This window comes from Danio aesculapii, chromosome 21, assembly GCF_903798145.1.
Source record: "Danio aesculapii chromosome 21, fDanAes4.1, whole genome shotgun sequence".
Taxonomy (NCBI): domain Eukaryota; kingdom Metazoa; phylum Chordata; class Actinopteri; order Cypriniformes; family Danionidae; genus Danio; species Danio aesculapii.
Genome location: NC_079455.1, coordinates 34,350,653 through 34,365,476, shown reverse-complemented (window position 1 = coordinate 34,365,476; position 14,824 = coordinate 34,350,653). Strand labels below are relative to the sequence as shown.

At 34.5% G+C, this 14,824-nt stretch overlaps 1 protein-coding gene across 12 annotated transcripts in view; it reads right to left on the bottom strand.

Moving 5' to 3' along the window:
- Window positions 1–14,824, bottom strand: part of nedd4l (NEDD4 like E3 ubiquitin protein ligase) — a 160,998-nt gene that overhangs the window by 60,314 nt on the left and 85,860 nt on the right. For 9 of the 12 annotated variants that reach the window (XM_056447082.1, XM_056447073.1, XM_056447074.1 and 6 more), the window contains 4 exons: window positions 11,042–11,092; window positions 10,527–10,577; window positions 3,756–3,817; window positions 1,008–1,110 (listed from right to left, as the gene is read on the bottom strand). In XM_056447082.1, the coding sequence (XP_056303057.1) occupies window positions 1,008–1,110; window positions 3,756–3,817; window positions 10,527–10,577; window positions 11,042–11,092 (267 nt within the window). The remainder of the gene's footprint in view (window positions 1–1,007; window positions 1,111–3,755; window positions 3,818–10,526; window positions 10,578–11,041; window positions 11,093–14,824) is intronic. The other 3 variants (XM_056447083.1, XM_056447084.1, XM_056447079.1) reach the window with 1 other exon arrangement.

Sequence of the window (14,824 nt, the reverse complement as noted above, 5' to 3'; positions counted from 1 at the left end):
CCTAATACTACCTGGTATTCACAAAAGTTAGAATTTTATTTCCAAAACAATTTTATAGTAGCAAAAAAAGAGACCTTGTTTATTAGGAAAACAGGTAAAAACAACAACTTTTAAAGGAAAAGTTAATCCAAAAAATTGTAGCTTTTGTTTGAACTGTCCCTTTAAACATGCATTTTTTTTATTCAACTGTTAAAATGCTGTCTTCTTATCCATTTTAGTGTAATGATTTGTATTACAGCTGCGATGACTGAAAACTCTCCTCTAGCAGAGAGAAGAATAATAAATATCAAACTGAAAACTGAACAGTGGGATTTAAGTCAGAGAACAGGAAGCTAGAAAGCTGAAGGAAGGAAATGCCAGACCGTCAAATGGTTCGAGCCAAAGTGGCATACTTTGAAAGGAAAAATGCCAAGTACAGTAGTCTGAGGGGATAAAGAGACACTAAAATCACTGAAGGCAAGAAAAGAAAGACATTTAAACATGTCTCTAGTCCATTTTATTTATCTTTTTATTTATTTGACCATTTTCTGAGGTCATGAAATTTGACTGGAGCTGAGAAGAACTGGAAGGAAGAGATTGTTGTTTGAATATCCGAACATACAGTTTATCACAGGAAAGCATCTCTGTTAAATAAAAAAGTATTATTCTGTTATACACATTATTTTTTTAATCAACATTTAAAAAAGTTTAATTAAAAGTAAGTTTTTAAAAACTGTAGAAAGCAAGAAAGAAAGCATTTTTAAATATTACACTTTTGGCAAACCAATGATTAACTGTAGTGTACTATTATAGTATAATGTAGTATTTATTCTAAGTATACTGATGATTTAGTTTGTAAACTAATAGCCTGAATGAATGTACACATATTACTTCTAAAAACATTCTTAGAGCAATATTAAAATCTGATCTACAAAATTAAACATTTTACAAAATGATCCACAGTATTAATAAAAAAAATAAATAAATTAAAAAAAAGGTTATTAAAAGGGTGGATGGATATACTTCACCTCAGCCTCTTCTCTCATTTCGCCACTTTCCTCCTCATGTCCTCCATTCTTTGGCAGGTAGGCCATCTTGAGCCTCAGGTAACCTTTCACCCGAGATTTATGACTACAGGACAAAGCATTAAAAATTGTAAGGTAAATTACAAAGTGGACGTTTTTGAAAACACAGCCATTGTTGTGTCCATATTGTGTTGTATAAACACCCAAACTAAAATACATAAAATTATAACATCATGCACATGTATAGTATGTTTTTATGAGAGTGTAGATTGAAACAAACATACAAAAATGGTTGAGTATGTGATAGTGTTGTTGTTGCGCAAGTGTTTGCTAAAGCTAATGCTTAATTATCAAAGTGAGCTAATTGAGCTTATTTGCTTTACATTACAATAAGGGCTGCACTATATTGGATTTTGAAAAACTTACATTGTGTGTGATTTTCTGTGATTTATATTGCAATATTTCATAAGATAACTTTAATAACTGTATTGGGCAAAAATAGTGGAGTGCATCTGCATAAAATATTATAAACAACATATAAGCAAAGATAAAGTACAGTAGAGCAAATATACAAATGCAGTATAACAGTTTTCAGTAACAGAAATAAAATACTCAAATGTACAATAAAGCTGTAGGGTCTTCATTGTTAAATAATTAAATACAATTATCTTTCTCTACAAATGTAAAGCCAGCATGCTTTAAACTCGCTTAAAATGTTTACACAGGCCTAAAAACACATGCAACTAATTAACTTTCACTTTATTATGGTTAAACTGAAATTACATGGTTAAACTGAAAATTCCATTGTGTTCTCAACTGTTGTACCTAGCCAACTATAATCCTGACTACACATTGCATGTCCAGCGATGTGATTATTGCATATTCACACACTGCGATATCGATGCTAAAATGATATATTGTGCACCCTGGCATATGTAATGCATCATTTTTGGCCGTTTTCAGAGATTTGTGAAATCATTCTGAAAATGTTGTCATGCAGACGTGAATTTTTTTCAAAACAGAAAGGAAAAACTTGTCATTGTGATATAAATGCTGTCATAAACGTGGCTTAAGTCAGTCTGTGAACAGCGTTGATGGCGTCTTATCAGTATACCATTGCAAAGGTATTTCCAACTTCTTTATACGATTAAAATGTTGAAAAAGTTCACTTAATGACCACCGCTGTCACTAATAACAATACATTTTGGAATTCTACAGTTAGCCACTTATATTAAACAGAACTTCACAATAAAAGATTTTTGAAAATATTTGCAACTTTTGAGAGGCATAATGTCTAACTAACAATGAAAATTAATGTTAAATTACTGTATTATAGTTAAGTATACAGTAAAGTGGCATCAATGAATATATTAAAATACATTCTGTATTCCTTTTATAATTATTATAAGTTTACGTTGTAGTTTATCTTCTTTTTATTTGTTATTACTTTGTGTATACACTCACTGGCCACTTTATTAGGCACACCTTACTAGTACCGGGTTAGACCCTTTTTGCCTTCAGAACTGCCTTAATGCTTTGTGGCATTGATTCAACAAGGTACTGTAAATATTTTTAGAGATTTTGGTCCATATTGACATGATGTTTGATAGTTATTGACATATTGACAGTTGCTGCAGATTTGTCGGCTGCACATCCATGATGCCAATCTCCCATTTCACCACATCCCACGTTGGATTAAGAGCTGGTGATTGTGGAGGCCATTTGAGTACAGTGAACTCATTGTCATGTTCAAGAAACCAGTCTGAGATGATTCGCGCTTTATGATGCGTTATCCTGCTGGAAACAGCCATCAGAAGATGGGTACACTGTGGTCATAAAGGGATGGACATGGCCAGCACCAATACTTAGGTAGGCTGTGGCCTTTTGCTGCTGTAGCCCACCTGCCTCAAGGTTAGACGTGTTGTATGCTCTTCTGCATACCTCAGTTATAACGAGTGCTTATTTGAGTTACTGTTGCCTTTCTATCAGCTCAAACCAGTCTGGCCATTCTCCTCTGACCTCTGGCATCAACAAGGCATTTGCACCATCAGAACTGCCGCTCACTGGATATTTTCTCTTTTTCTGACTATTCTCTATAAAATCTAGAGATGATTGTGCATGAAAAACCCAGTAGATCAGAAATTTCTGAAATACTCAGACCAGCCCATCTGGCTCCAACAACCAGGCCACATTCAAAGTCACTTAAATCACCTTTCTTCCCCATTCTGATGCTCTATTTGAACAGTAGCAGATTGTCTTGACCATGTCTACATGGCTACATTGCTGCCATGTGATTGGCTGATTAGAAATTTGCGTTAACAAGCAGTTGGACAGGTGTACCTTATAAGTACACTTATAAGTGGCCAGTGAGTGTATATGTAGATATCTAGAGTTTATACCCTTTTTATTTATTTTTTTTCTTTCTTTTTATGTCGTAGTTGTGGTAGAAAAGTGGTAACGTACTGGTTTAAATAGTTAATATAAAAACTGTAAAAAATATATTTTTTAAAAATACAGTTTGTGTTCATTCAACATCTTTGTCTGTTAATATCGCCACATTAAAATGATTCACTGCTGTTAGTGTGAGAGTTGCACATTTAGTTCAGAAAGCATACACTGTCAAGTCTTTCATGCGCTGTATTATATCAAACGATCAAAAAAGGTCAAAGTGTAAAACCAGCGCATTAAACTGCCACCAAATATATCCTCTAATGTTCCTGAACAGCAGTTGTGAAATCTGCAACCACTGACCTTCTTGGACGCAGGAGAAAGTCTTTAAATGTGTATGGACGCTCCATGGCAGGGTCTTCAGTCTAGACATCAACAAGAACAACAAAAACATGCATTAAATAAGGGCTAATCTCAGCGCATTTAAATATAACAGCCCCAGCTTGGTTTTGGGAGGTTGAGAACGGGAGATGTAAACCCTTGGGTGACTTCCAGCTTTCTTACATAACACCGATCTTCCATTACATTTAAACTGCCCACAGGTTGGATATTCACGGCTGGTCATTAGTGGCTGCAATCTGATGGAAATTGATGGAATTGGCACATCTGCTTGTGCCCGAAACCAAAACTATGTGAGGAAAGATTGGAGGCCCAGAAGGAGAACGAGAGGCTTTTTCCTTTTTGGCAAGCCAAGATTACACTGGAGGTGAAAATGCGTTCAGACAAACTCAAATCTGCAAGGTGGCTTAATCGAACGTCAAAACACTCGACTGCTTTGTTTAGATTTTAGTAACTATAACTTTGACTTTTTATTCAGTTCGTGTTCTCATTTTATTTGTAAGCTATGATATCTCCTGGCTTTTTACTACAAAGACGCCATTTTCGATCGTAAGTAACATAGTAAACAATGTAAACAATAAGTCTCCAAAGAAATGGTTACATAAACAAATGAATAACCAACCATAACTCAACACTCTTGTGTCGGGGGACTAAATGTGTTTGATGAGATTTTGTTCTGTAGACTCTTAACTTTCAAAATAAACCCTGATGTACTGCAATGAATGCATGTGTCTTGTTATTATGATGATATTTACTCCATATCTAATAAAGATTTACAAATTTAGCAAATACATTCTTTATAAGCTTCCCATTGAAAAACAAGTAGGTAAAATAATGTCTGCTTGAGGGTCGTGCTTTAGACTGATGTATAGTTTACCAAGATTACTCGTGTTCTTTTTTATGAAATCTATTCGTAAACTGTGAAATGTAAAAAAAAAAAACAGCGCCCTATTGCGTCCACGTCCTGAAAAACAAACAAAAAAAAAAGTCCAAGGAAACATATACAGTTATTAGCCCTTCTGAATTATTAGCCCCCGTGTATTTTTCCCCCAACTTTTGGTTAATGAAAAGATTTTTCCTGACACATTTCTAAACATAATAGTTTTAATAACTCATTGCTAATAACTCATTTATTTTATACTTGCTATGATGACAGTACATAACATTTTACCAGATAATTTTCAAGATGCTAGTATTCCGCTAAAAAGTGACATTTAAAGGCTTAATTAGGTTAACTAGGCAGGTAATTAGTCAAGTCATTGTATAATGATGCTTAAGAGGGCTACTTATTTGGATCTTAAAATGGTTTAAAAAATTAAGAACTGCTTTTATTCTAGCAGAAACAAAACAAAGAAGACTTTCTCCAGAAGAAAAAATATTATAGGAAATACTGTGAAAAATTCCTTGCTCTGTTAAACAACATTTGGGAAATATTTAAAAAAGAAAAAAAAAATTACAAGAGGGGTAATAATTTCATAAATAATAAACTTCAACTGTATCCATCTAAACGCATCTGGTCCAAGTATATGAAACCACTTTTAAATATTCAGCAATATAAGACGGCAGAAAAGGAGAGCATGGTCTGGACTGCAACCACGCAGCAGTGAAGAGTAGATATGTAGGCGGCCACAAGGAAAACAGACCAGACACTCTGTGTGTGTGTGTGTGTGTGTGTGTGTGTGTGTGTGTGTGTGTGTGTGTGTGTGTCTAAATATGCAATCCAGCAAAGAAATTGCACTTAGCCACTGGAAACGGTTTAAGCAAAAACAAGAGTTATTCCATTCCAAATGTTTTTCCTAAAAGTCCGCTGTGGGGAAACTGTCTCTTGCTCAAACGTTTATTGGAACAAAATATCATACTGAAAACCCATTATTTTATCAAGCACAAAGCTTGCCAACATCATCTTCTTTGAGACAATAGCTACGTTTCCATCCACCTATTTTTATGCCCATTTTGGATATGCGCATAAAACAAATTGGTTGATGGAAACGCCAAGATGAGCATAAATCTTGAAAACGCGCATAACTGAGTAGGATAACATTTTTATTTGATAAAAAAAGTGTGCATAAACTATAATGGAAACACTTTTACCGAACAAATTTCTATATGCGCATTAAAACGGTCATGTGATTTTGTTGTAAGAGATCATGTGATGATCAAATGTGTGTGAATGAACAAACCAGCAGGCTGAGCACACTTTAAAACATCTGAAATGTTGTTTTGGCCATTCTAAAATGCCTTAACCATTTCAATATTAGTGTTATTATATTATTAATTACCTCCAGAACTGTCAAGAGCATCTGTGCTCTGTGTCTAACGGCTTTAAACGGCACCAGGCGTTCTTTGCGTGTCGGCATCATCTTCTGTGCAAGTCATTTATTAAATGAAGAAAAGACTCGCGCTTCTCCTACCACAGCAAATTGCATTTTTACTGTTGATATTTGGTGCCAGTTAATTAGGAAGTGACGATTTTGTTGTCTTTGCCTCGTTAGATGGAAATGCTGCTTTATTCGCACAGTTTTTATGCAATATTCGTGTTTTGCGCATAAAGTTAATTCACATTTTAGGATGGAAACAAAGCTAATGTATCGTTTGGATCATTTTAAAGCAATATGGTACAGTACAAGAAGCTGTGCAAGATCATTAACATAATAAGTTTCTAGTTGAGTATTCCTCAAACATTTTACTAACATTTAAATGTTAGAGAAACAGATTTTAAAATATATATAGGCAATATAAAGCGAATACAAGCTAAAACTGTTAGCCATGAAATTGCAAATATTTTAAAATAAAAGTGCTGGGTAACAGAGTATTTTATTAAACATTAACATAAATATTATGTGTGTTTTATGTTTAAAAATATATTTTAACTATACATAATATTTTGCAAGCTATTTTGTAATGTTCAGCTTTAACATGCAATGTAAAGGCTTATCTTGGTTAATAATCTTAATAGGCAAGTCATTGACAAACAGTGGTTTGTCCTGTGACTAAACAAAAACAAATTCTAAAGGGGAATAATAATAACTAGTGATTCATAAAATGAAAATAAACATTAACAGACCTTTTGTTTTCCATCGTAAGACCTCATCGTGTCGTCAGAAGCCACGGGTATTAATTGTGTTTTGCCTGTATGTGTTTTTTGACTCTCATAATAAGTCAAAAAGCACATACAGGCAAAACAAAACTAATACCTGTGGCTTCTGATGACACGATGAGGTCTTACGATGCAAAACAAAAGGTCTGTGACAGAAACTGAACATTATTTTCCATATTATTATCATTAATCCACAACCTCAGCAAACATTCCTGAACACGTTCACAACTGTTTTATTTTTATAGCAGATAAGTTTAAGACCCTCAAACTGCCTGTAGTCATAGACTTTTGTTTTATTAATTTCATATGAAATGAACAAATGAACATATGATTACACATTTTTGAAGTGAATGTAAATAAAAATTTTACATATTTAAAACTTTAAATATTCAATTAAAAAACATAGAAATAAATAAATTAAATTTAAAAAATCAAATGCTCATATTTAGTTAACGGCAAAATTATTAGCCCTCTTGTGAAATGTTCATTCTTTTTCAAATATTTCCCGAATGGAAAATTTCACAGTATTTCCTATTATATTTTTTCTTCTGGAGAAAGGATTTCTTTTAGTTTAGCTGGAATAAAGCAGTTACTAAAAATTTGAAATAAAATAATCTAAGATCAATATTATTAGCCTCTTTAAGATTTTTTTGGGGGGCTGGGGTTTGGGGGGTGGGGGGGGGGGGGGGGGGGGGGGGGGGGTTAAACTACTGTTGTTCAATGAAATGCCTAGTTAAGATTACTTTCCCAGTGAATATTATTAACCTAGTTAAGCCTTTAAATTGCACTTGTAAATATTTTGCACTGTCATCATATCATCAATCAAAATATTTATTAAGACTGTTACCATACATAAGACTATTATAAAATGTGTTGAAAAAATATTTTCATTAAACAACAATTGAGAAACATTTAAAAAAAAATTACAATACTAATAATTTTGCAGTCTACTATATTACATTCAAGTTAATAAGGAAAATCCTAATACTGGAACTATAAATCCAAAAAATACCACCATTTGAGAAGTAATGTAGTGGAAGATATCACTGTAAAACACACAATCTAAACTGAACCAATGCTATTCTTATTTGACATCATATCAAATATTTGGACATAAATAGAACGCTGGATTGACCAAACATTATTACGCAGTATAACATAGTGGTACAGGCTAAATCGGGCCACCCTGGAAGAGTGTCCCATTTTTGGCAGGGTGTTTTTTAGTTGGGATACCCCTGTCAGAAACAGCCTGTGTGTTTACATTCCAAGCAATTCCCTTTCCACTCCGTACAGGGATATGAGCTCCAACATTGAGTTTAATTACCATCATGTGACTCTCAATAACTTCCATCTCCTATTCTATCTGTCTGTCTGTCTATCATCCACCTATCAATAATACAGCTATCCGTTGGTCCTTCAATACACCCATCCATTCATTCATCTTTCCATCCAGCCATCCATGTCTCTCTATCCTTCCTTCCTTCCTTCCCTTTCTTCCTTCCTTCCTTCCTTCCTTCCTTCCTTCCTTCCTTCAGTCTGTCTTTCCTTCCTTTCATTCATCCAACTATCCTTTACCAGTACTACTACCAATAATAGTAATACTAGTATCTTGTCAAATAATAGAAATAAATATTATGTACTGTCACTGTTATTAAAATGGTTATTTTAAAAAATGTCTTGAAAATTTATTTTGCCCATTTAAAGGGGACCTATTATGCAAAAATCACATTTATAAGGGGTTTAAACCATTCCATGGCAACAATCTGTGAATATAACCAGCCTCTAATGGTTAAAATTAATTTATTTTATTTTTATAATCACTCTTTATAACACTTTGTTTGACATTCTCACTTTGTACTTGTCATCAGAGGGGGAAAGTCCCACCCATTAGTGACGATCTCTCCCTCACTAGCATAGACAGCCTTGAGTGCGAAGCAGCCATCGGCCACTACGATATCATATTTTAAACTTTAGTTGATGTGTAATGTGTGAACATAAACAACATCTCTCAAGTTCAATACAAAGGGAGACATTGGCTTTTACAGAGTTAGCTTAGCAAAGCCTACAGCGAACGAAGTTTGGGGACTGCCACAAAAATACATCCAGGCTGATACATCCAAACGCTTCAGGTTATGCGCATACACCATGTGCATACACCCCGCGCAGCAAAGGGGCATGGCCAGAGGCGCTGTAATGTTATAGCAGAGAAAGCTAAAATGTCGTCCAAACGCTGCTATTTCCACAGAGCTTTTCTGACATGACACAAAGAGAGAAGTGCTTACAATTTAATTTAATTATGTTCCAGATAATTATAAAAATATTTAGCTAGCATTTGACAAAGGAAAGCTTCCAGAATCTCTCCCAGTTCAGTGCTGGATTCGGCAAAAAACTCTTCATAGAAGGAGCAGCTCCAACCATAACAGACGAAGCTGTGGACTGTGAGCCACAACCTGTAAGTGTCTTTATTTGTTAAAATTGATCTTTTACTTGCAATGTCTAGCATTTACGGTATGTTGTAGCGAGGACGTAAACAAGGATGTAAACAACAGGAAACGCTGTTTGGCACCGTTAACAATTTAGCTACAAATTCATATTTAGCCATCAAACCGCTGTAAACACCCACAATCTTCACTAGCGCTGCAGTGTCTCTCTATGCGACTGCTTTACCTGCATTCTCAAATAACAAACTCGCAAAAATATGTGAATGTTTCATACTACTTGCACATGCTTATAACCTGAATAAAGACACCTGTCAGAATTTATTTGTGAATGATGTGATCAGGCATGAAATTCAGCTGTGTCCTCTTCATTTTATGTCTAATTCAGGCTCACACTAACACGATTACACTGACTGACAGTATTTACACAGCAGGCGCATGCTAGTGACTGGACGTGATGCTTCTTGGTGATGTGGAGCTGATCCGCGAATCACAGCACATGATGTTAGCTGACCAATCAGAGCCTCCTGAGAGCGGGCTTTCGGAGGAACTAGGAAATATGATTGTCTTTATCATGTTAGCTGAGTAACTGTATATAATTAAAGTAATATACAGGGTGGTCCATTTATATGAATACACCTTAATAAACTTAATGGGAATTTCACAAGAAAAACAATGGTGTGCATCAGTTATTTACAAGCCCCCTCACATATACTTATGTGCCACAAACAGGACGTCCATATCACCAACCATTCCCATATTATTAAGATGTATCCATGCAAATGGCCCACCCTGTATATGAAAAAATGACGTGATTTTTTACAAATGAAGAATGAGCACACATTGCTTTGCATCTTATAAACACAACCAAGCCTTAAAAAACACTCTGGACCCATTTAAAGTGTAATTTAAAAGCTTAACTAGGTTATTAGGTTAACTAGGCAAGTTATTGAATACAAGAGGTTTGTTCTGTACCCAATGATAAAATAATAATAATAATATTTTACATAGGAATAGTTTTAAATAAATTTACTGCTTTTACTAAAGCCAAACTAATAGAAATAAGACTTTATTGAGGAAAAAACTTATAGGAAACACTGTGAAAATGTCCTTGGTCTGTTAAATGGGAAATATTTGAAAAATAATTTTACAGGAGGGCTAATACTTTTGCTTTTAACTGCACTTGACACAAGAGCTTACCGGTAAGTGCGTGAGAGGCACATCCACCTGCCCCAGGAAGTCATCTCTGGTCTGTATATGAAAGAGAAAAAACAAGAGAGAGAGCAGGAGGTAGTTATGATAATAATAATAATCATAGAAATTAGAATAAATGTGGATGTAAATCAGCAGCAGGACTTGGCAAGGAAAAACCACAAAGATGAGGATAATAAAACACACACCTGTATAACCCAAGAAGTATGAATGAACGTGTGTGTATAAATAAAGGAAGAGAGCGAAAAAGCTGGAAATACAGTAATAAGGGGAGTGTTAATTTCACTTCAAATAGGGAAAAATAAAAACCTGACAACCAACCCAGTGAGGAGCAGCAGATGGGCTATGAGTGAGGGTCAAAGTCAGAAGGAGTGTATTAATGTATTAACTGCCAATCACAAGCCTTCAATCCATCCACCAATTCCAAAAACAAAAAAAGCCAAACTGTGAGATTGTCAGCTGTGATTGTCAGGTAGTTGGGTCATGGTTGACCAGTGGATTACCTGACCATTGTTGAAATGACCGTTCTTGGGCCGATCAAGACCAATGTGAGCCTGTGTGTGGAATAAACTTATTAAGACAACAAGGAGTACATACTGCCAATCTGGGGTGTACAAGGTTTAGGCCTCTGAATAAGTGTACACTAGTTATGAATATGCTTCATGTTGAAGATGACATTAATGCAACACTGAATGAAGTTACTACAAGAACTTTATTTGGAATAACATTGTTCGATACAAATGGTGCAGTTAGAAAGAAACAAACTCCAATAGCAAGAGTTTGATCTGAGTTCTTCGGCAAGCTTAAACTGGTCAAACAAGCAAATAGAAAATTGTATAACATAAAAAAACTATTGATAAACAGAGAAAAAATAAAGTATAATAAATAATAAATCAAATTAATTAATCAAACAATTAAAAAAAATAAAATAACAATAAAATAAATTTAAATATTAAATAAAATAAGAAAAAAATTAAATAAAAAGTACAAATTTTATTAAATAAAAAAAGATAAATTTTAAAATTGAGATTTATTATATGTATTTATTATATAATAATATAAAGTAAAATAAAAAGTTGAAAAACTGAAATAAACATAAAAGTAAAATAAATAAAAACTAAAAGTAAAATAAAATAAATCTATAAAGTAAAATAAAAAAACAACTTGATATAAATTAAGTAAAATGTAATTAAATAAAAATGATAAAATATAATAAAATATAATTAAAAATTTGATTAATAATATAAAGTAAAACAAGTTTATGAAATAAAATAAAATAAAAAAAGTTAAATAAAATCATAAATGAAAAAAAGTAAAATAACTCAAATTGAGAAAAAAAAACGAAATAAAAATTAAAGTAAAAATTTGATCAAATTAAAAAATTATAATATAATAAAGCATGATAAAATAAACATAAGTAAAATAACTAAAAGTAAAAAGTAAAATAAAGATAAAATAAATAATACAATTAAAATAAAAGTAAACGTAAAATAAAAGTAAGGTAAAGTGAAGTAAAAGTAAAACTGAGCTTCAGAACAAAAGATTGTGTACCGTTTATGGCCAATAACGTTTTATTGTGGAAAGGTTAAATACGAGTCACTATTTGTGATGGCGAGTGAACAACAGGACCGCAAATACATTCTCAATACCCTACTCATCATGGAAAACACACCATGCCTAAGACATTCTTCTGATTAAATGTTAAGGAGTTGAGTCAAATGGGGTTACAGCCACCAAGAGCAATTATGAATCACAAACAGAAGCTAAATTCATTAACCCAAAAGGTACGAAGGAATGACCTAGAAAGCTCCACCAGTGATTTGAGTCTTAAAGGTTACGCTGTTGAAGAATTGCATCCCTTGTGTCTTGGCAAAGGCTCTAGTCACTAAGGAAACTATTTTCCTATCCTACTGCAATAAATGTGATACTCTGAAGAAGTAAAAATGATTTAACCGATCACTTTAAACTTCACAGCGACTTCGAGAGCATTAGGATATCATGTCTTTATATGACCTTGAAAGCCCTATTTCCCACACATTAGTCTGAGTGTTAAAAATAAGCATTTGCTTAGTCATCGTCCAGAACAGAGCTGAGTTAGCATTCGACTCAAGCCGTTAAATAGGCCGAAAAGCACAGAAATCGAAAACAAGCAGAAATCAAGACAGCAGGGAAATTAGAACCAAGAGACAAACAAAATTAACCAAACAACAGATCAAAAGAAGCAAAACTAGAAAAAAAGAAGCGTATTACTTTGTAAGTTCCAGGTCACATAGTTGGACTGCAAAGGTCAGGGTCAGGGGTTGTGAAAATAGGACTTGAGGGGAAAAACTTCCGACAACTGAGCCGCAACATGAAGAGATGCTAAAATAAACCTGGAAGTAAGCTAAAATAAGTCTGGAGCCCCCTATATATTTAGCTGTAGTGCTCCTGGCCGACAACAATAAGAAGGTACCACAGCAATTGGAAATGCTGACATATCTTGACTCTTTCATGTATCCTCATTTTCAAACTCTCTCACTGTTCTATCATACTTGTTAGCTCAGGTTTTTTAAACCACTAAATCCTGAGTTCTGGAAGAAAGCTGCCACAGCAGACTTAAGAGATTTGCCCCCACATCCCCTCATCATGCTTACTAAAACCTATGAGACAGAAAATAGTCACTAGTATTAAAAGGAACACTGGACTTTTTTTGGAACAGTTAAATTTTTAAATCTATTCAGCTGATCTCAAAGTCTGGCAGGAGCACTTTGAGCTTAGCATACATTTTTCAATCTGATTGTTTGCATCTTGTTCAAACATGACCAAAGAGTTTCTCTTCTGTAGTTACATTGTTTACTAAGGATAACGGCAAATATAAAGTTGCTATTTTGCAAACAGCCATGGTACTGCACCAAAGTTCCTTGATCATTACATTGCAATGGGACTACACACTACCTGACAAAAGTCTTGTCACCTATCCAAGTTTTAGGAACAACAAATAATAACTTGACTTCTAGTCCATCAATTGGTATCAGAAGTGGCTTATATGAAAGGCAAAGGTCTCCAGATTACGCTTATTTTACCAAAAGAAAATATGATCATGCCTTAATTTTTAATTATTTAATTAGGACAGTAAGGTGTGACTTTGCTTCAAGGCTTCCTCCATCTTACCCCAAGCATGCTCAATAATGTTCGTGTCTGGTGACTGGGCTGGCCAATTCTGGAGCACCTTGACCTTCTTTGCTTTCTGGAACTTTGATGTGGAGGTTGAAGTATGAGAAGGAGCGCTATCCTTTGAAGAATTTTCCCTCTCTGGCGGTTTGTAATGTAATGGGCAGCACAAATATTTTGGCTGTTGAGGTTGCCATCCACTCTGTAGATCTCTCGCACACCCCCATACTGAATGTGACCCCAAACCATGATTTTTCCTTCATCAAACTTGACTGATTACTGCGAGAATCTTGGGTCCATGTGGGTTCCAACAGGTCTTCTGCAATATTTGTAATGATTTGGATGCAGTTCAACAGATGACTCAGGGGAAAAATCTACCTTCTGCTACTTTTCCAATTGATCAACTAGAGGTCAAGTTATTATTTGTTGCTCTTACAACTGGGATCAACGACAAGACTTTTGACAGGTAGTGTAGTTCCTAGCTATATCAACCTAGAAAACAACATCTTTAAGCTAAGCTAAAAGTGTTCCTGCCTGACTTGGAGATTACTGAAAAACTTAAACATGGTAATATTCAACTGTTTATCTCAAAGTGACTTGTGAAATGAGCCTATTTCCAAAAAAAATGCCCCTTTAATCTGAGTGCACTGGCAAGTCTACTGGAAATCCATGCACCCCACAAGGGGATGGATGCAATAGATGATCTCCGAAATGTGATATGGTAATGTGAAAGCTATTGTATTCTGCAAATCATCTTGTTAGAATCAAATATCAACAGCACTGTATTGTATTCTGTATTCTTTGTAAACAAGAACTCCACAGGTTATGATGTATTACAAGACTTATCTTCAGAGATAATCCAGCATCAACAAAGACTTGCTTGAGGCGTTCATAAGAGCAGTCATGACAGCATGAAGTAAACAGATCTGAGCGAGAGCGGTTCACTTCAGTTGATGAACTCTGCTGCTGGAACATTTAGCTTCTTGACTGACTCATTTCCAGTAAAGCCTTTTCAGCAGGTACTGGAAATACATATGCTGCCACAGAAACTGAAGGTATGTGTGTGACAGTACTGATTTCGACATTGGAATATTCTAGAATGTGGACGTCTAAAAGATTCCAGAACTTCCAAATGC